This window comes from Vollenhovia emeryi, unplaced genomic scaffold (genome assembly GCF_000949405.1).
Source record: "Vollenhovia emeryi isolate VEMERY1.0 unplaced genomic scaffold, V.emery_V1.0 DF939128.1, whole genome shotgun sequence".
Taxonomy (NCBI): domain Eukaryota; kingdom Metazoa; phylum Arthropoda; class Insecta; order Hymenoptera; family Formicidae; genus Vollenhovia; species Vollenhovia emeryi.
The window spans coordinates 1,190,961-1,213,000 of NW_011967238.1; the positions used below are offsets into that span (position 1 = coordinate 1,190,961).

Consider the following 22,040-nt stretch of genomic DNA (forward strand, 5'->3'; position numbering starts at 1 on the left):
TGTATCATAGATTTCAAGTCTGTCGAGATGCCCTGGAGCTACTCTGGGAAAGAAAAGACAGCAACCCATTTTGGGGCCCACAATTAGTAATCGAATTATTTGGATTGTTCGTAACACTCTAATCTTTTACGAATTTTACCCCGCGTAACTAAAAATCGCACTTAGCTATTCTATCTATATCCAAGATTTTTAAGTGATGCTAATCAATTCTCTCAATTAGTTCTGTCGAGATTCAGTAACGCAAAGATAATTTTCAGGCACTAACCGAAATGTTAAGTTGCTTAACTACAAAAAGAAACGGTCAACATTTTTCCCAGAGTGGAGTTACGAACAATCGAAATAATTCGATTACTTGCCATCTTTTTTTTCCAGAGTATTTCACTTGGAAACAACATTGATGAATTTTTGAAGTATAAATATTTTCTGCGCATAAAATAGAGAAGAAAGAATAGAATCATTACATAGTTTTGAATTCGACAAAACCATCGCTTAGGAAGAAGCAAATCGTAGAAGAGCGGAGATTTAACGTAAAAAATTATGCGCTTAGATGCTATCTGGTGATTTAATTACCGATCGGAGCAACGCGAAATAATCACGATGGACGTTGAACGAGCAGAATGTCAAACTGTGAAACAGCGTTTTCTTGCGGCTGGCTATACCGGGAAGGGAAAATCAAGAGGCAACGCGGCGCGAACGGACGGGAAGAAGTTGACTTACGATCTGTAAATCTCGCGCCGTTGTCAGTGCTCCGATGATTTGTGCGTGCGGTAAGCCACCATCGTCCCTTCTGACTGCACGGCCCGTAACCGGCGTTAACTTAGATTCTATTAGAGACGCCGAGGTGCCTTGCAATTGCGGGGTATAACCCGGTACGTTACGATCGCGCGATGAAAATTGCACGGATGAAAACGCGCGTCGCGATACCACGTCATTGCATAACTCACGCCTCGCTCTTCCGCCTGGCTCTTCCCTCACCTTTCACGCATCACCGAAGAGCGATTATTCGCACGGCCGGTAATCCGAGCGTTATTAAATTTAGGTGGCTCCTCGGAGTCACGTTAATCCGCGGCATCAGACTCGCATTAGTGTGCAATAGGTTCCTGCGGAGTGCCGGAAGCGTGGCAATCGCGTACTATTTTCCCAAAACACTTTCTCTTTTCGAGCACGCTCTAATTGGCTTCGGTCTTCTTTAATTATAGGCGCTCGCGATGACTGCGCGCGGAATGAGAAAGGAATTACGCGCGGCGAGAGGCGTCACAGCACCTTCGCAACCGGACGAATAATTGTATCATAATGTAATTAATACTTATTATCACTCCGAGATGCACGCGCGCTATATACAGTTTGCAGCCGTATTGTATTATTATTACGCCGCGTACGGATGACGTTTCCCACACGGGGTTTCCCATATAACAGCGTTAAGAAAAGGCATTTCCTCGTTCCTTCACTCGTGTTGAAGCGCGCCATCGTCCAAGCAGCCAAAACACGTTTCCTAGAAAGTTAACCTCCCGCCTCGCTTTGCTCCGTGCACAATGGTGCGTACGTTTATCGGCCTTATCTCTCGCTTCGAGAAGCGCGCCTTGTGAAAATGCAAGCAAGAATTATAGCGTAGGAGTATGCTTTCTTAGATTTTTCACCGTGTGTGTGCAAGCAAACGCGTGTGCGCGTGTGTGCACACGCGGCGTTATCTCTAGTCCCGACACGACCTCATTATTCCTATCGCCACTTTTTAGGCGCGACCGAAGTCTAGTGTACGTGTGTGTGTGAGAGAGACTGACAGTTTTCTTTTAAAATTTCCATCGAGACGATTTCGAGTTATCACGACGTCGGATAGTTAATTTCACTCGGAAATGAGTGGGAATAAAATAGAAAAAAAATGAATGATCTTTAATATTACGTATACGCGATAACGCATATTCGACATCGCGGAAAGTACAACGGGCGATTACACGCGCGAAACCATTATAGGTATTAAGGAATCCTTTGAATTCACGTTTCGCGCGAAAGCTTAAAGGCCGCGTGTATACGCGTTCGCACGTGGATTTGTGAATGCGCATGTTGCGCAACGGCCAAACAACTAAACCGATTACAGTGATCGATAAAGTGTCAGATCGGTCCGCCCGCTGTCGCCTTTAGTGCCAAAGAAAGGGTGCATTTCATTAACGAGACGTTCGACCGATCAAATAATCATTGCGTTCCGCGTAACGAACTTTTATCGATCTGCGCTAAACGTGGCCTGATCGAATTCCCCCGTGGACGTGAAATTGTCCAATTGTCTGCCGGCTATGAGGTGTGAACAGGTGCGCCGTAAGGACATATATTATCGGCGGTGAAAGCGATACGCGCGAAATTATCGAGTTAATTGGCGAATAACTTCTAAGCTAATGCCATTTTCTCATCGCGGCGTCTCGTCCCGCGTTATTTTCCGCAGCCCATAAGCGAGATAATATAAAACGTTACGGTAGAAATTTAAAGCGTGACGCACAATTACGATATTCCGCTTAAAATATTTTTCCCCGGAAAATATTCCGCGTGCATATGCAATATAATCTATATAGTGCGCACTCACGTCGTTGGAATGCGCATAAATTTTCTTATCCGCGGACGTTTAATTTTTACGGATTAAATTACTTTGAGGCCCGTTGATGAAAACTATAATGGCTATTTTATATTGCTGCTTTCTCTTACTTTCGGTCGCTCGCCGTCGACACCTCGAGATCTTTTACACGCTCTACGATTTAGTTTGCCGTAACACAACTGAACGCAAGGGAAGATAGAGAGGGAGAGAGAGGAAATAAAAATCGTGGACGGTGGATGTACAGCTCGAGTATATTATTGTCTGTTTATGATTGCATGTAACGAACTAACACGCAGTGAGCCACGAAGTCGTCCTTGGCCGCTCCTCCGAGTGCGGCTAGACGTCTTAGAAATGGTTTCCTATCGCTCGTTGTATGAATAAAGTTCGCATAACGAGCGAAGTGCACGCGAGGTCCTAGGATCTTGAATTCCGAACCCGACGAAGCCTTTAAGTCTCTCGGGTGTCAGTTCATTCGGCGAGTCGAGATGTGTTCGTCATCTTCATCGCGCATGCCGCGCATGTGCGCACGTCGTCTACGGGATGCTCGACTTCGTGAAATTTAGCAAATTACAATAGGCTTAGAAATACACCACAATTATATGGATGTTCGTACGGGACTCACGTGCCGATCGTAATAAACCAGATCGTTTCGCACGCGAAGTCTGCGATAATTTGACGCGTTTGTATAATGTGCGGAATTAACGAGTAGAGAAGTCCGATTAACAGCGTTCCTCGTGGAGCGTTAGAGCGGCACTGTTTACGCGAGCTAACATTTGTAAATAGATGCCAGAAATTGTAGAAGTTTTACGGAATCCCGTGCTTGCGTGCACATAACCGATGCCGACTGCACGTGTGTGCGAACACCATATCGTCTGGTGCATATCCGGATTAAATCCGCGTGCGTGGATTCTCTCGTCGAGCGCAGCGCGAATGTGCCTAGGCGCGCATAGAAACATAATTTAGAAGATTTGCGTTGCGGAATGATGAAACGGTCGTAAAACTCGCTTCGTACTGGCGTTTATTGTACCGGTATTGCTAATCACGCGGTGATTCATCGCTACGGAAAAAATTAATTTACTATATATTTTATGAAATAATTTACATCTACTTAGCTAATCTAATACACCTACATAGACCAGCGATAATCTATTTTGATGACATTATATTATTTTACTCCTCCCTTGAGTCTTTAATTCTAAAAATTTTCTTTAGCTCCTACTTAAAAGGACCTACTGTAATGCTAAATTGGCAAAAGTAGAAATTTCCGACACTCAGTTTTAAAGTAGGAGTAAATTTTGTACTTGCAATTCGACCTCTTTTACTGTCTTAGGTCTTACTATACAGTTTTGACTACAACATTTCGTCTCGGGTACATTCGTATTTTTCTCTCTAAAAATGTCTTTTCAATCAAATCAATTCTGCAATGTCTTTTAAATCAATCTTACAAACACATATAATTGTTGGATTTAATTATAACATTCGTGTCGCTCATCAAAATCATTGAGAAAAAAATTGAAAAACATTTCACGTAATTCGACAATGCACGAGTATTATAATACTTGATAGCACTCGTTCCCCGAATTATCACTCGCTAATTGATCCTCGAGTGAGTATCGGTCGTTTCTTAACCTGGTTAGTTATGCCTCGCGAGAGACAAGCTCGCCTCATAAAGAGTGAAACTAGGCTCGCTGGTATCCGCGTAACGCGAAAGAGAGTGAAAGAGGTTTTCGCTTTCGTTAGAGAGGCCTTCCCGCTTCCTCAAGCACGACGCAGAACGCAGCGGTGGTCTTTCGCTTGTTTCCTCGTTACCCGGTGACCCACTCTAAGATAGATGAGAGCAAACGACGAGTCCATCTGTCTGACACGTATGTACATGTGCCAGAAAGCGTGATGATATTTATGATAATTGATGAGTCATCTATTTTAAAAACATTTTCTACCAAAATTAATGTAAACTTGATCGACAAAGATATTACATTTTCACGACTTCGAAATGAAATCGAGACGCCTCGTGCGAATTGAGTCTTGAGAGCAAATACACGAGCTTGTTCATTAAAAGCATAAAGATCGAGATGTTGCGAGTGTTCGCGTCGTAGCTGAGCTAGAAACGAGTTTACTCGGTTTACCTGTGTGACTCTGTCAAGCGAAACAGTGTGTGAGAAACAGCGAATGATATCACATACTGATCTAGATCACAATACGTCATCCACCGTGAGAGCAGACGTTCGTAACGATCTGGAACCGGTAAGTCGAACTGCGAACGAGTGCACTCTTTTGTTAGTTACGAATTCTGGATCAATCGTTGTCTAACGCGGTGCTCCGCGCATAGTCTCATCATTATTAAAAAAATCTGTAAAGCTATACGCGACACACGTATACAAAGTCTTTAAGGGACAGGAGAAAAACTTTTTCTAAAGAAAACGACCGAATTTCCGGTTGTAATCGGCGCAGCGTTGAGACCAGACGATGACGCAAGTGACGATACTCTAAATGAATTAGCGGAGATGGTTCGGTCGCCCAATCAGTTAAGTAGAAAGATTGGTCATGCGGGAGGAAATGCCTCGAATCGGTTAAGACCGCGGAAATACAGCCGGCTGTTTGCGTTTTCTCCCCTCCCGGTTTAGCTTTCACCCTTTCCTTCACGCTCGCGGCAATACTTCCTGTCTGCATTACTGTCGCTATCGCGACAACCTGTAGCTTCCCAATCTTTCGGTAGGCAATCGTGTGCTCGAGAAGTAAATGTGTTGAGTTAACATGGACATTTTGCGGCGGGCAGGAAATATTAATGGAAGTCAAATATTAGCTATTGCCACAGTTATTGTCAAAATTGTCCATTACTTAAAAGCTTTAAACTGCTTACCGCACCGAATTACAGTACTTTTGGTTTCGTGTCTGATTATATATTCATTCGGCATTCATTTAACATTAAGATTTGTTTTAAGGAGGTTCGAGCGTTCGACCAGATAAACGATAATTCATGTAATATATTTAAATAATTTTTGTAGCGACATTGTTTTGTCTATTGAATACAATTTTATTAATAACATGCTCGTTGATTAGAAAGTGGCGCTAGAATCTTTCTTGAAACAAAAAATTTCTTTCGCGGTTTCAGAAATCCATTAATCGACCTCTTGTTCCATTCCTTTGTTCGCGCGACTTTTAGCGGTATCTTTTTCTCGTTCTCTGATCGCTCGCCCTTTCATTTTCCTCTGCGCGGAACGTGTTTTAAATAGTAGTTTGATTAGAAAGTACGTGGGTGTATTTTACGATGATTACCGGTTCGATAATTTCGCTATAGAAAGTTTTCCGCCTGTGTTCGCCGCACCGTGTTCGGCGTTAACATTTAAAAAGGATCTGGACGATTTATAACTGTATGCCAGCCGCCGCAGATATGCATTATACGAGCAATAAATGTTCACCAGAATGTCTTCCGCGTGAAGCGTGCCAACGCATTTATATACCTTGATAGGATTACACGTGTCTCTCGAACGTTCCTTAGAAACGAGTAAATACGCACAATTCGTTGCGCTAAAAGACAATAGATAATTAGAGCTGGAAGTTGAAAGAATATTTTTCTATGATGTAACGTGAATTTGTAACCTTCTCTCCACCGTCTCCTTCCAACGTCGAACGGCGTCTAGAAAATTGATACCGATACACACCGAACAGATAAATCCGCATCCGGCTGTACTCTCCGCGATCTCGCGTTCAGTAACTGGTTTTGAAAGGCGCGCATGTCCTTCAGGGACGCGGAATCGCGGCTCGTCCTTGGCCATGGAACATGGCCGTCCGCGTAATACACTCGTGTGTGGTAATTCTTTTAGGTAATTCTTAACCGTTACGTTTCACGTAATCGATGTAATACGTGCGCTCGTCATCGCGCGCTTTTCAGCCCCTCCATATAATTTGCATCGGCTGCAAACTAGTGCTTTTTTTCTATTCCATTTCACCGCTAGAGAGTTTAGATGGCAAATCTAAATTTCTGAAAGCCCTTAATTGTAAATGATGGCTCAGAGTTTTACTTGTAAATTCATGCCCGGTTGCGTACTCGTTAATCGTCGAGTTCCACTTGCAGGAAAAGAAAACGCCGATGCTATTCGATTAGTTTCTCAGATCGGGCGTCTCTAGAACATCAATAGAATAATAATCTGCGCGAGTGTCGCCGACATAGATATCTATTCAGCGCTTGAACGAAAGTGAAAGACAACGTTTTTGTGCCAGTACGTAGTTTTCGAGCGCGGTTTCAGAAGTTGGTCTTTTTAAGAAAATCGAGCCGTTTACCTCACCCTTTAACCTGCCGACTCGACATGTGATAACGTTTCTTTGTCGCCTTCTATTTTTATTGCCGGCTACGCAATTATTATACAGGAATATACGGAGGAACATTGATTTCCGCACGCAAATAATATTTTATGACCGTCGTCGATATAAATTTGCATCTTCTACGAATGGTAATGACGGCAAAGGAAACACAAGTATAATTAATGTCGTCATGATGCAGCAATATGAACGAGCTAACTGTGGACATGTTTCCAAGCTCTATGAATAAATGCGCGGGATTCCTTCATTGTGATATCCATTTTCTCGCAATCTTGGGAACGGCGCGCGGCCGATTAAATGTGGTATATTTTCTCTCCTTGATATACAAGCGCGCTATTTCGTTTCCTGGTGACTGGTTGGAAAAGGTACAGAATGTGTCCTTGACAGTGTAGCGCGCGTGGAGCGGCGCAGCGCGATTCGCCTCTCTTTTTCTCGTGGCGGGCTGCATCTCGATTATCGATACGTTACGCCTGTACGCTTAATCGACGTTGTGTGTACGACACGATTAGGTAATTGTTGGGTAACGAGAAGCGCACGGGCATCACTGGCGAAAGTTGCGCGGAAACTGACCCGGGGCAATGCGTGTTTGACCGCGTTTCGCTAAATAGGATCTTCGATTATATTTTCATCCGAGGAGAGAAAGAGAGAGAGAGAGAGAGATTGACGCAGGAGCGTACATTGATAAATTATACACGCGCAGATAAATACCTCGCGCAATCCGCGCGTGTCAGCAGTTAATACGAGATTAGTAAGACGCTGCGGCGCAAAGTAAGACGTTCGTACGCACGTGTGCATCGATACTTTCCTCTTATGAAGCGTGAAGACATTAGGCGTTAACGGCACACGGTACTATTTTTCCTACTGGATTGCTTACGAGAGCCAATCAGGATTTAGCCTCGAGTCACCTGATCGAAGACCCTGCATCCTTACTGGCTCTCGTAAGCATTCCAGTAGGAAAAATAGTATCGTGTGCCGTTGGTTTTAGACACTTGAGAGTTAATTACAGGCAACCTAAATGCGGAGTCCCTAAAAATGCCTTTCTCGGCGCTTTGATTTGTAAAAAGTGCTGGCGAAGAATCGCGTTTCCGCGCGCACCGTGCGCGGTAAAATTAGAGGGAACGTCTCGGTTCCGCGTTAACGACGCGGGCAGCAGCGCGCATTCGCGCAGCGCGCGCGGCCACGCTCGTCGAACCAATTAAATTATACGAATCGATCCGGGGAGAAAGTCCGCGGAGAGAGAACGGGGCACAAGCGTTAAAGGAAACAATTTGCGATGTAGTACGAAGTCCACGGAGCGACGCTTCGCTCGCATACGGCGCCGCATAAAGCAGATACGTACGCATATGCTCGTCCGCACTTGCGTGCGTGCGCGCGCGCGCGCGCGCGTGGTGTCGGCGCGCGCTCAGGAAGCCGGCGACTGTAATTTTACAGATCATTTCCCGCGGACACGCAATTCTCCTGAAAATTACAAGGCTACGGAGGGGGCGGCGGGCAATGCCGTATTGTACACTCCGGCCCCTTTTCTCGCGCACGTGCGCGCACACGCGTCCTCGCGGCACGCGCGGTTTCCGGTGCGCACGGCTACGAATGCCGCGAAACGATGCACGCGGAAGCCACCGTCTAATGAGGGTTGCTCTCCGACAACTGTTATTAGTTGACGTGTTAAGGCATGTGGGTGCCCCGTGACGCAAGTGTCACATTCGATAGTGGCGCTTTTCCTTTAAACGCCTGTCCAAGGAAATCGCGCGCACCTAGTAGTCGAGTCTGGTCGTTGCTTATTTGCCGCTATGCTCGTTCTTTTCGAATCGAACGTAACTTCCGCGAAAGGAGTTGACGTGTCTATCAAACGGTTTAGGGCAAAGGAAAGAATTGATCTCCGATTAATTGATTAAGGTTTCGCGATGCCGCGAAGTTTGGCCGATTCAGGGCGGTGGATCTCTGGCATTTATCGCGACTTCGCAGCCCGGAAGCCAGCTGAGCGATCGCTCGGTTCCCCCCGAGGGAAAGTGGCCCGAGCAACTTTCACTCGCTGAGCGAGCCAGACCACCGCTTCGCGAATAACACCACAACGAGAGTCCTGAGCATTGTACGCGGGCAGAAAGGGGCCTGTCGCGACGCAATATTTTTGCGTGATTAAATGTGACACGCAATGACAGATTTACACCTCCTAGGGCTACAAACGGAATATATAAATATACATGAAATGATATTATAAGCTTCTTCAGCACGAAAGTGCACTTTTCATTTTATTTTATTGTTTCGCCGTAAATCATTAGCTGCAAACTTTAAGGAAACAAGTGATTATGAATGCGTAGGATATTTTAACAAGTAGTAGATTTTTCCTTCGTCGTTTCTAAAAGTTCGCACCTAGTCGAGAATTAATTGAAATAAGAAAACGGGTATGTTTGCCGTGGCTCATTATATTCGAAAAGACCGCAATGAAAATGAGCGAACGCTAAACTGCCAATTTGTACGGAGCATTAGACCGCGGTTACATCGAGCGAGTTATCGCGATCTCGTAAAATGTCGTTGTACTGCAAAACATTTGATGCCTCTTGCAATTAGGTATTAAGATGATGCGAATGGCTCGCAAATTTATTTTACGTAGAGACAACGCTTTGTGTTGACTTGTGTTAAATAAGATTTGTTTCGGCACGAGAGAATTTTTGGACTATTTGTCGAGTCCATCGATCTGTACGCGGCGTGTGCCCGCGTACGCCCAGAGAAATCAGATTGTGCCAGGATGAAAGAGAAATCCGCGCTCGTAGCGGAACAGGAGGAGGGCATGGTTTATTAAAGAACGAGGAAAAGAGAAAGAGAAGTCGAAAGGAACGGATACAAGCAGGAGGGGGCAAGTCAGGAAGAGTAACCATGTCTTTCCTTCTTCTGTGCTTCTGCTCCCTACTCGCGGTAGAACGTTTCTTTTTTTTCCCCTTTCTCACGCGTGTAAAACTCGCGGAAACGAGTCTGCCGCTCGATGCGTGTTGTGGCGCATGCATACGGCGTGCAGCGCGTAAATATGGCGTGCAGCGTGGATCCAGGAAGCAAAGTTGACGCGCTGTCTAATAATGCATGCGCCAGAACGAATGCGACTTTTCCACTCTAAATCCTCTTAAAGAGTTTGTTGAATCGAATTATTTGACGGTAGATACGTATTCAGATTAAGTTCGAACGGCGCAGATGTTTATAAATTACAATAATCGAGCTTTTTAGTCGACATTAACCGGCCAGTGTTTTAATACGGACAATTTGTTGCGAAAAATATTACCTCGGCCAGGATTTGAACCTGGACTTCCCTACTCTCTACTCTGAGAAAAAAAATGACAGCGACCCATTTTGGGGCCCACAATTAGTAATCGACTTATTTGGATTGTTCGTAACACTCTAATCTTTTACGAGTTTTACCCCGCGTAACTAAAAATCGCAATTAGCTGTTCCATCTATATCCAAGATTTTTAAGTAATGCTAATCAATTCTCTCAATTAGTTCTGTCGATATTCAGTAACGCAAAGATAATTTTCACTTAAGAGGCACTAACCGAAATATTAAGTTGCTTAACTACAAAGAAAGACGGTCAAAATTTTTCCCAGAGTTAAGAACAATCCAAATAATTCGATTACTAATTGTGGGCTTCAAAATGGTTTGCTGTCTCTTTTTCAAGAGTAGGCGGGCGTCACCAATTCGACCGCCGAGGCATTGTAAATTACACTGCGATGAACGAAAATTCTCGGAAATTTGTCCAATTGTAAGATAAGTTCGCAATTGAGCTATTTTTTTTTTTAAACGTTTCTCACGCACAGAAAGATGCTAAGAACGGTTTACTTTAACATGCTGGTAGAAAGACGATGCATTTACGAGGCTCGTTGACTCGAACGAAGTTGACCTAGTCAGGCACCCGCTGGCCGTCTAATCTAAAATTAATTCCTAACAGCTGCTGCCGGCTAATGCGCGTGTATCGCACATCCATGCTTATTCTGCCAACTTTTATTATTTTCATGCCGTGTCAAGGCCGCATTCCACTTCTCTCCTCCGACTTCTCCGCGGCGAAACGGCGAAAAAGTGCGTGAACCGGAAGAAGAGAAAGGAGGAAGTGTCGAATGCGCGCACGCGTGTTAATTATACGTGTCTTATTGCCCTGCCGCGATCGCGATAAGTAATGATTGATTTCGTTCGCCAGAAAAACGTAATATTTTCACCCAGTGTCCGCTGGAGAATGCGCATTTCTACTTCATGCCCACGTAAAGTTTCCTTCTTGTTTCTATTTCCACAGAAATCATGTCATTTACCTTATAATTACACTTGAAAAGTATATCTCGAGAGGTCCAATAGAAAAGTTGCATTGCGTAAAGCGATAAAAATCGGTTTGCGTAACGTTCGCTGATTTATTTCAACTTTGAGATTTTTACATTTTTATTGCAAACGAGCGAAACTCGCCGTTTCTGCGAGTGTTTTCCTATCCAGCCGCTGCCGATCGTTCTCGAGATGCATTGTGTCGCTGGCAATAATTACCTTTTGCCCGATAATCGACCTCTTATCTTGCCTGGCGCTTCACCAGGATATGCAATTTACTGCGACAATAATTGACAATTATCGCTTCCTTTCCTTGGGAGTACACGACTAGATCGAGGCGATATCGGCGCTCTATAAGGTCAATTTTAATTGATTCGATTCGCCCGTCACGAGACACCTTTAATTGGAGACGCCGTACGAGGCGGATAATTAAGATATGCCAATTATTTCCGCCCGATGCGATGGGAGCCCTTCCCTTCCTCGCTTCGACCACCCCCACGACAATTCGTATTTATATTCATAGAATGAGGAAATTAGTGAACACTTGAGAATAATTGAACAAGCCTCTCCGATGTGTACGAACTCGTGGAACATTATTTTTCGCCAACTTGTTTAAAATGTATTTAAACCGGTGCCTATTTATTTAACACTTTCACGCCAGATACGTCAAGATTTCGTTCACAGGTCGCTACCTAGAAACAATCTTTTTTATCGTGCAAGAATCGTCCAAGGAAAGTCATTAAAATGTACTCCAGACGTGAGAAAAGACGTAGTAGATAGTTAAGATATACAGTTCCGGGATTGAGGGGCAGAAAAAAAAAGGGATTTCACAAGACTGGACCCGTATTCGTTAACAGCGGGTCGGCATATCTAACGGCAACAACTTTCTCATTGCCGAAAAGCATGAGCCCACCTGGAGAAAGGAGGCCATCCAAATGTCAGTCCTGCATGGCGGTAGGATAAAAGTTTTGACGATAACCCGCTAAAAGTCATCTTAACGTGGTCAAGATCTACTCGGCGAATTTCGCGGCGATAGAGGAGTCGACGTATCTGTCAGCTAGACCAAAACCAAGCGAGAATCGAATATACTCTTGAGGTATACCAGGCGCGCGAATGAAACGGAGATCTGTACAACGTCAACCTGCCTGGGAATAAAATGTACGAATTATAAAGTCGAGGGGAAAAAAAGAAACGAAACTTGTTTTGCGCGAGACTTCCTACTCGGTAACGAAAAATTAGCTCCCAGCTCCTTCCTGTTGCTCCATATCGCTGGAAAGCGGTGCGAGCAGTTGTGCGCATTTCCTTCATTAATTATCAGACACGTGTAAACGCGAAAAACGATTAACAGAAGGGAGGATAATAGTGATCTGGAACGCGGAAAATCATCATTGTAGATTTCCGCGCTCTATTTTGCGAAAACGAGCAAATAATAGCAAGACCCTCGATAGACGTAGCTCTCGATCTAGCGATACTTTTGCAATAAACAAAACGATTAATCGTATGTAACGCAGGATGCTAATACGGATAGAATTGTATCTTCAAGTAGTTTCGCGTTGCATTTTTTCGACTTAAGCGATGATTGTGATATCCGGAAAGTGGAAAGTCTTGGCATAGCTACGCTTTCAGCGAGCGCACAGTATCCTCGATTTCGACTGTTCCCACATGCGGTGACTATGGCCATCATTTACATTTCTGGATTCGCCGAGAAATAGAGAGAGTTTCGCTTTTCATTAATTCAAATGAGCCTCTCGGTTATTGCTAATCGTTTGGCGCCATATTCGGTAAAATTACTTTTACAAATCATTCTTGAGACATTAATTGACAGGATTGATTACTAATTTTGTATTATGTGGTGTTTTTACCAATAATCGAATCCGACGACAAGAACGCGTATTTAATAATGCCACATAATTCCTACGAAAAGTTTAGAGGATTCGATGAAATTAGAGAACATAGGAACAACTAAACATATTTGTAAGACGAAATTAAAAATGAAGTGGCAAGCACGATTTCTTATTCGTTGAGGACACCCGAAATTCACTTTGCAAAGAAATCCTAATGTCCGACGATATAATTCCCTGAAATATTTTACCGTTTCTAAAAGGCTCTGTCGCATTACAAATTATCTGTCTAGCAAGCTTGATCGGAGTAGGAAGTCGCGTGCCGCATGACTTTCACTTTCACCGAAATAACGGGGACGCAGGAGCGATTGCGTATATCCGCGGGCATATGTCTCATACGAACACGCACGTACGTATATGCTTCTCCGACGGTTCGCCTTTCTCTCGTAAACAGCGCGACCCTTTCTTTCTCCTGTTCTTTATTTGTTCCTTTTTCCTGTGCGAAAAGAGAAACTCGTCTTTAAATTACTTTTCGAACGCACGTTATTGGAGGAGGAAAGGGTTCGGGGAGACGAGCAAACCGTCCCCGCGTTGCAAGTTTAACTTTAGTTGTCTGAGAAATTAAACGTAGTCCTCTTTCGTTGAACTTTTACATACCGATGCGTCAGTTTTACGAGACGCACACTCTTCGAAATTGAAACTATTGAAGTATCGTTGCCTTCCAATTAGTACACAATATATTACCATTTCGATGAACGGTCTTTTGTGTTTTAACGTTTTTATCTCGTTTCGATGAGTCTATTTAAAGAACGCGTAGATAATAGCGACTAATGATACGTGCATAAGTGCATACATTATACACCTGTACACATGTATAGATGCGTGCAAGTAAAATTTAACGAATTCATTCTTCTCTAGCTAGTTTGTCCACTTCTGACGTATCGGATCATGATATCTTCCGGTTCTCGTGTAGAAAGAAGGCGCACAGCCTGTAATAACGATTAATAGACAGGATTAGCAGCAGATTTCCTCTCTTGTCGATTAACGTCATGCGGAAAAAAAAACACTGGAGTGATGGCGACGCGACTGTTCGCGATCTTTTGCGTATATACTCGTCGCAGCAATTTTGTTACGTTTTATTGGAAAAAGGGTTGTGCGTTACGCATCAAGCGAAACTCTCGTAATGTTAAAAAAAAAACTTAAACTTTAACTTTTTCAAATTTAAGGAAGCTCTTACCATTCGAAAGTCACACATTAATTTGTACTTTGTGTAATACTCTTTTCAGTTCCGATTAATTTTATCGTCGCTTTCTCGTTACCTAATTATTTCCGCTAAATTTTTATACGTTGCGATCTAACGCGCGTTTAGCGTAGTATATAATAGTATTAGCGACATTAACATTTGTCGAGATCGACACGCGGAATACGGCCGCACACCGTGGAACCTTGGGATACCGCTCGGCCGAGAATTTATCATTGATTTATGAAGTACGCCAGAACTAGTTTGAGCTCGAGCAGGTTGAACACCGTTTCTATTAACCAACGCTGCACGTCCAACGATCATGGTGATATTGGCCGGTTAATGAGATCAAATCTCCCATTGACTACTTCCACGTCCGTTAAAAAGGACAGCGCACGCGAATTCCAACTTAATATTCATTCATATGTCGCGTGTGTTTCTGCACTATTTCGTAGTGTTTTCCTAACATTTTATATACGTACACGTGAGGGCAGTTTTAGCGGCTGACGTAAAATAATTTTGCTGTTACATTTACCGCACTAAGTAATCTTTCCCATGCCACGAGATTCTTATCTTAATACTAATATATGAAGATTAGTTAATTTTATGTCTATTAATATCGCTGCGAGGCATAAAGTTATTCTTACGGCGATTTATCGACCGTTTTTTATTTGGACATTTGACGTGAAGATATTCAAATCAATTTTTCTATAATAAATAAGCAACAGTATGCGAGAATAGGTAATATTTGACGATATTGTTGTTCAATTGAAAGGATATGAAAGTTGTAATCCCGTGTAAGATTTCATCTTAAGTCCGCAATTTATGAAGTTGCAATTGGCATTTCTTACTTGTAAATCGTACTCTTGTTTGCCTATTTGAGTAATTTAAGTAATTATCAACGAAGATAATTGGCTTATTTATGACGAAAATATTTAACTTCCTGTGCCTTACGAAATCCAGACGTTTAAAAGCAACCACGGTCGTAACTCGCGATGGTTGTATTAACGCTATCGACAGTATTTATGTCGAACAAGATCGTCTTTTTCTAATCGCGACATTTTTCCGCTGGCAAACGGGAAGATCCTTCGATCGTTATCGTATAGGACGTTCTGCGATTCTAAGAGCCGATCGCCATCAAGCCGCCATTTTTTCGTCTCCCTGCTACAGGAGCTAATATATCTTCACATCGACCGCAGCAGCAGAACCGGTTGTCTACTTGTATTCTTACGTATCTAGGAAGTTTTAAAAGTTTTTTTCAACGATTTCGCTTTCGTAATTTACTTTGCTATAAAGAGAACATTATAATTAATGACGTGGGGTAGCTTTTTTCTTCTTCAAATCTTTGTTTGTTCTCATTTATCAGACGTGCGACATGTCTCCATCCGCAAATTAGAAATGACTGAAAAATTGGGAACAAGCTCTTCTCATTATTATCGTAGGATTATTCCAAGTACCAAGTTATGATGGATCTTCCATCCTCTCAAGCTTCTAAATGGTTTATGTTGCTGTCTCTAGATTTATATCGTAAACTATCCTGCAACGTGAGATACGGACGTCAACAATTATATATTTCACGACAAAGTTCCACGGGCAATAATGAGAGCCACTAGCGGAAAGCGCGAAGGTGTCTATTCCTAAGAATGGCACGTGATTACTTTCTCCGACAGCCTGCACGGCTGGACATTCGTCGACTACGCCGACGACGATGACGACGACGCAACGATGACGACGTAGCCGAGAACCGTGCGCCACGCCAGCTGTCTTCCGGGTTTAAGGCTGAATAGCCAGGTTTCCACGGCGTAGGTTTGCGCGATAGAAACAATCTCGCGATGCCGACGAGTGAGATCGAGCACTTTTCCTACGTGTGACGGCACACGTGAAAATTGCAATCGAGAAATTACAACTTCCCGCTGACATTTTTGACCGACGACAGACTCGGGCGATGAAACTCGTAGCTGACTTGAAATCTATGTCTCAGTAAAGCATGTAATTTACTCTCTAAAATCGGCGGATTATCAGTGAAAAGAGTAAATATTCACTAATTCGCAGTTCGCACTGAATTATTCAGTGCTGCGCTTATAACTGTTTTCAGTGATAATACATTGATTTGACTTTCAGAGAGTAACAATGTTGAAATTAGATCAGAGAATTCTACGGAAGAACAATGAGTATATTTCATTAAAATGGAATCAAATAATTCCATCGCTTTGTTTATTTCGATCTATTTTCTAACGTGAGTTTTCCACGTGCATAAAAAGGATTAGCTCTTTTTACATGATTCGATTGCATATTACATTTCAAATGATACCAGCGATCGGATAAGAATCGAAAGGCAATCTTTAACCGTGGCCTTGCTGACCTAGTCGGCAATGCAGCCTTGAATGATTGAATAATAACGGGATTTCACGTACTTCTCATCGATGGGCGAGGCTAAATATTCAAATTACGATCATCACAATTAGTATTCGATCGGTCTCCGTACAATGATATGTTAACCGATATATTAATCGATACGTTGACATCATATCTGTTGCACAGTCGACTGTGCGGAAAAAGGAATAAGAAAAACGCTTATCGGTGGGGTCTCGGAGGAGGCTCGGTAATCACGTCGTCGGTATCGGGTCGTCTGCAAAAACTGGCGTACTGTCTTTATCGTCAATGTTTGATTATGGTGAATGCACATGTGCAACCGTGATACGAAAAAATAGACACGTGCCACAGACCATGTTCTCCAATTCGGCTCGGATTCGGAAGATGAATTTGCGGATACTCCGTATACCGGTTATTACAATGACTCGAGAAAAGTAGTAACCTTTCATACAAGTTACACCGTACGCGTACGGGAAATATTAATAATCACAATTATGCGTATTCCTTAAATAGAATACTGCGCGTGACTTTCTATTTCAGTATATTAATATTTAAAAAAAATTGAATTCTATTATATTTATCGTTAGATGTCAGCGATGAAACAGCGATTATTAGCTAATTTGTATAGGCTACCTTGTATAGGAAATCTGAGTAACCGCGATTTCGATTTTATCTGTGAATGCAATCGCGATACAATAATGAACCTCGAAGTATCTCGATTTAATTCTCTCGCGGGTCGTCGCCAATGCTGTTGCACGAATGACTCGGACAGAAGTTTGCACAACGCACTTTCTCTGCCCCGTTGAAAAATTATTTGTTATCTCGGCACTGACATATGGCGCCAGTGTAATTATTACCTACCGCGTAGTTAACACTTGACTAATCACGAGCCCACCGAAGGCCATGCGATTGAATCAGCAATTAATAATGACAGTTAATAGTCGACGAATCTCGAAAAAATTCAAGTGAAAACTCTATTTTATTTACTAAAAGATACAACAATGATACTGACGTAATACGATAGATTTAACATGCAGCCTGACTTAACTTACCGGTTCGCAAGTGAAACTTACCTGGAAGAAGATAAGAACGATTCGTCAGTTGTTAGCTATTAGTCAGGTAATGTTAAAACGAATAACGCGACTGCCGGCTTTCGCTATGTTGACAATTCATTTCGATTTGGTTACGCAATAGAACAAGGGAAGAGAGTTTTCACGTGCTTGCGCGTGTATCAAATAATATAAATAATTCAATAAATGTGTGTATTTTTACGTGCAAACGTCTTTGAATAATTCAGTGATCTAATTAATAAATAACGTTTGTTGCAGGACCGTCTCCAATCGCTCGGCGGAGTGCCTCGAGGACCAGGGTGAGTGAATAATAGATTAATCCCCAAATAACCGTCTCTAGCGATTGCGACATCGGCGAAATCGGATTTCGCGTATCGACTTTTTTTAAAAGGCGGAGCACGTGGACTGCACTCGTGCTCCGAATGCGCTCCGCAACGTGCACGTATTATTGTCCAACGATATATATCGGCGCGTTGAAAAAACGTCTCACATGTGCACGCATATTTATGTACACGCGCACACGATACACTTTGTAGTTTCACCTGTTTCATCGGGATACACATAAGAACGATATGCGTGCAGGCAACAGTGCAGCAGACTTCGCGCATAGGGTCTTGTGCAGTGGCCTATTAGGGAAAATACGAGTACGCACTTTCTCGCATATGTGTCTCGGGCAATTTATAATTGCGTTTTATAAATAGTATTATGTCATACTCGTATCCGGAAGGCGTTTCCTTGGCTCACCGCGCGCGATCTTCTACAAAATCTTTATTGCAACGATATGACAAATATATCTTGCTCATTTTCATAAAATTTACGTAAAATTCTTTAATCAGAATTTCAATCGGAGCATCATCAAGGTCGAGAACGAGATATCTCGAGGTCGTAGGTCGGTGCGCGAATTAACTCGGAAACTCTGCTCGTATGGTCGAAGATGCGATTCAGTATCGACGAGATTGTCGACTTGACGTCACGGTTTAGCCGACTTTTATGTTCTGATAATTTCTATAATATGTAATTAATTGGAGCATGTAAAAGGCGTGTTAATATTCATGGTGTTAATATTCATAAACTTAGATAGATCGATAGAATGATAACGCGAATTCATGAAGGAAATTTATCGATCGGGAAAGCTAACAGGTTTCAAGTAAAATCATCTTTAAAATTATTGTTGTGCAAAATGTCGCTTCTCGAGAACATTCTTAACTCTGCTAAAAATTCATCTCTGTGTTTGCCATTTTACAATCGCTGAAAATCTAAAACTGCTTAATTATAAATGATATGTTCATGAATCCTGAATACTTTTCGAATTTATACTTTCGAAAGGTCCCTTTTTACGTGTCGCTGATTTATACAAGATGCAAAAATCATATTTCATATTTATATGAATACGTTTTTATTCTGAACTTTTGAACGAATCTCTTGAATTTTTTTTCTATCGTATGATACATTTTATGCATTATAGAATTTCAATAACAACGTGATTAATGGATTCCGCAACAAATATTATTTCGAGGTACGAATTTGTCGCTATTACGATGACGCAATGCTAACAATACAATGCTGTATGCTTTGAGGCTAGGTGAGGCTAGGCTAACCCATCCTTCACATTGTGCATCCTAAAATGCGATTCTAATCTATTGTGCTCGATGACAATATCGCGGACGCGAGTATCGCCATTCCGACAATCGTACAGTCAAAAGCTACAGCGGCCATTAATTTGTGAATATGTATAAGCCGACACAGTTTTTGAACGGGAAAAATAATCTGCATAGATCAATTTTTTATTAATTTCCTGAAGCACTTTTTTTCTCATCAGTAATTTATCCCAATTATTCACAAATTATTATTGAATAAATATTAAATGTTAGATCGCTCAATAAATTTGCAACAAGTATCCTTTCAAATATTCACGATCACACGACGTTAAAGTATTTTGCTATTTCTATCTTTGTGGCTGAGGGTAAATACCTAATTTGTTTGTGCAATTAAAGTTGTTACGCTTGACGTTTAAAATATACAATAGGAATAGAATAGATGCACGCTGCGTTCTCGACGCTGGTACGGCTCGAGAGCGTATGCAAATAAACAATAATAGTTTCTCCACGGAAATTTTCTACTTGTACGACAAAAGGAGACGAATAGACAAGAAAAAGCGAGAGAAAAGAGCGCGAACGCGAGCAGGAGCGAAACGAGCTGAGGACGTGGGAGGATGCAAATGCGAAGAGCCTTGAGTCGAATCCGCCGTAACTAGGATAGGCGCATAGATGAATTCACACGTTTACATACATGGAGACGGATGATTCATTCACGCTCCATGTTCGATTAACCCGACCCGCCTAGTTAACAGATATGTTTCGCGATAAACGATGCAGGTAAAAGACGCTTCGCGACGACACGCGGTGACAATTACCTGTATTACAACGAATATGCAATACTTTGTTGCATCAAAGTAAGAGTAATTAACTATGCGGTCTGTTTTTATTTCACTTTTATTACGGAGCAACTATTATTCCCAAGCTGTAAATTTGGTCTATACATCTCTTCCGTTTGTGGTAACATTTCTAAAAAAAGCAAAAGTTTAAACTCTTTAAATCTTCTTTAAACGTTACTCTAACGCGTGAAATTTTCAATTTGTACATCGCGGATGAATAAAAACACTGCCGATTCCGTGTTGATGATCGTGCAGTAGTCGCAGATCGAGTGTGGGCTGGCTAACGTAAGCAACAGGTGGGCGTTTCTACTGTACGGCGACTTTTCCCTCTCCACTGCCACTACTACTGTAGCCGATTTTCCAAGTGATATATTATACGTGCGTTACACAGTTCGATTCGCAATCATTAGCTATGAAGAACCATCTTTAGCTTCCACATGCGCGCACACACACACAGTTAGCGGAATAAAATCTCTCGCGGAAGCTTATAGCGTGTTATCGATCGAGTTTTCATTTCGGAGATACGGCGTATCTGTCTAGTTCCAACTTGTGATATGCATGCCTACCGTTCATGTAAACATGATGCTGCCTCCACAAGTGCTGGTACTGGGACCACCTGGAACTGGTGCTGTCTTCGTGAATGGGCGGGAGCGGCGGATGCACTTGGTGGCCGTGGGAGGTCGGCGGCAGGGGTGGCGGCGGTGGTTGCTGGGATTGCGGCTGCTGATGAGCCGGCGCGACTACGATGTGCGGATGCTGCGGCGGCTGCACCGGCTGCTGCTGCTGCTGCTGATGCTGAGGTTGAGGATGGTGCGCCTGGGTGTGCAGCACCCCAGCTGGTACCGGCGGTGGCGCCAATTGCTGATACTCCATAGCGCAGCTCATCCGATTATCTCACGCGCGCATTTAATTACTCCCGCGGTATCTCACGGTCCCCCCGCCCCCCCGTAATGTCCAGCGTGGTTAACGACGAGTCCTCCGGGAGGTTCCTTTCACTTTTGCGGACCGGGACGGACGACGCGCTCGCATTCGCGACAGCGGAGGTTCGCGGCGCGAGGAGCAGCGCGCGTATCCGTATGTGTCAGCGGGAGAATCACTTGGATCTATTGTCGCGGGCTCTATTGATCACCGAGGCTGTCCGCCCGCTTCCGAATAAACTCGACTCCAGAAGCGAGCGCGTCGAGTCGTGGTAAACATACGATTATTCCTGAATGCCGGAGGCGGGAATCTCCGTGGGAATGCTCGTAGAGTCTATTATCCAATGGATTAGCTGCGGAATTTTCCGCGGTCGTTTAGCGTCCGCTCGAATCAAATAATCCCGGCGAGTCCTCGAAACGGACCGCTGTTTCTTCGACCACGTGATCGCTAGTAATCTTTTCTCGTCACGCCGTCAGCGGGCTCGACACGAGTGAAATTTTCGTTAGCATCGTGATTCACTGAGAAAATCCAATATCCAATGAATAAAAGGAGAGGAGGCACTTTCGCGAGGTCGCGAGGTGACCATTGACAGAACCCACGCTGCGGAGGACACTGCTTCGATTCACGAATCACTAGGATCCCAGACTCAAAGTAAGTCCAGTGCGCGATTAAACCGCGAGCGCTGAGAGTAGCACAGTGTCGACTGTCAAAATCGCCTCTCGTCAGCGTCTATCCGTCGGCGTCGTGTGCCGATTGGAGCACCATCGTTGCCGGAAGCGGCGCTCCTATTGGTCCCACTCCATGCCCGGCGAGAGGGGGCAGGGCACGGGCGATGTGCCTCAACGTCGTCCTGGAGGTGAGCGCAGAGAGACAGCACGAGGAAGGACGGAGCGAGGAAGACGGAGGAACGGGCGTCCGGGCGAGCGTAGACGGAGAGAGAGAGAGAGAGAGAGAGAGAGAGAGAGAGAGAGAGAGA

General features: G+C 43.4%; 1 protein-coding gene across 8 annotated transcripts in view; it reads right to left on the reverse strand.

The window, feature by feature from the left end:
* The window catches only part of LOC105568561 (thyrotroph embryonic factor), a 73,787-nt gene that overhangs the window by 11,892 nt on the left and 39,855 nt on the right, over positions 1-22,040 (reverse strand). For 2 of the 8 annotated variants that reach the window (XM_012024337.1, XM_012024333.1), the window contains exon 1: positions 20,713-22,034. The exons of the other annotated variants lie outside the window; for them this stretch is intronic. In XM_012024337.1, the coding sequence (XP_011879727.1) occupies positions 20,713-21,031 (319 nt within the window). In that variant the 5' untranslated portion in view covers positions 21,032-22,034. Of the gene's footprint in view, positions 1-20,712; positions 22,035-22,040 lie in introns of those variants that run through there. 8 annotated transcript variants of the gene reach the window in all.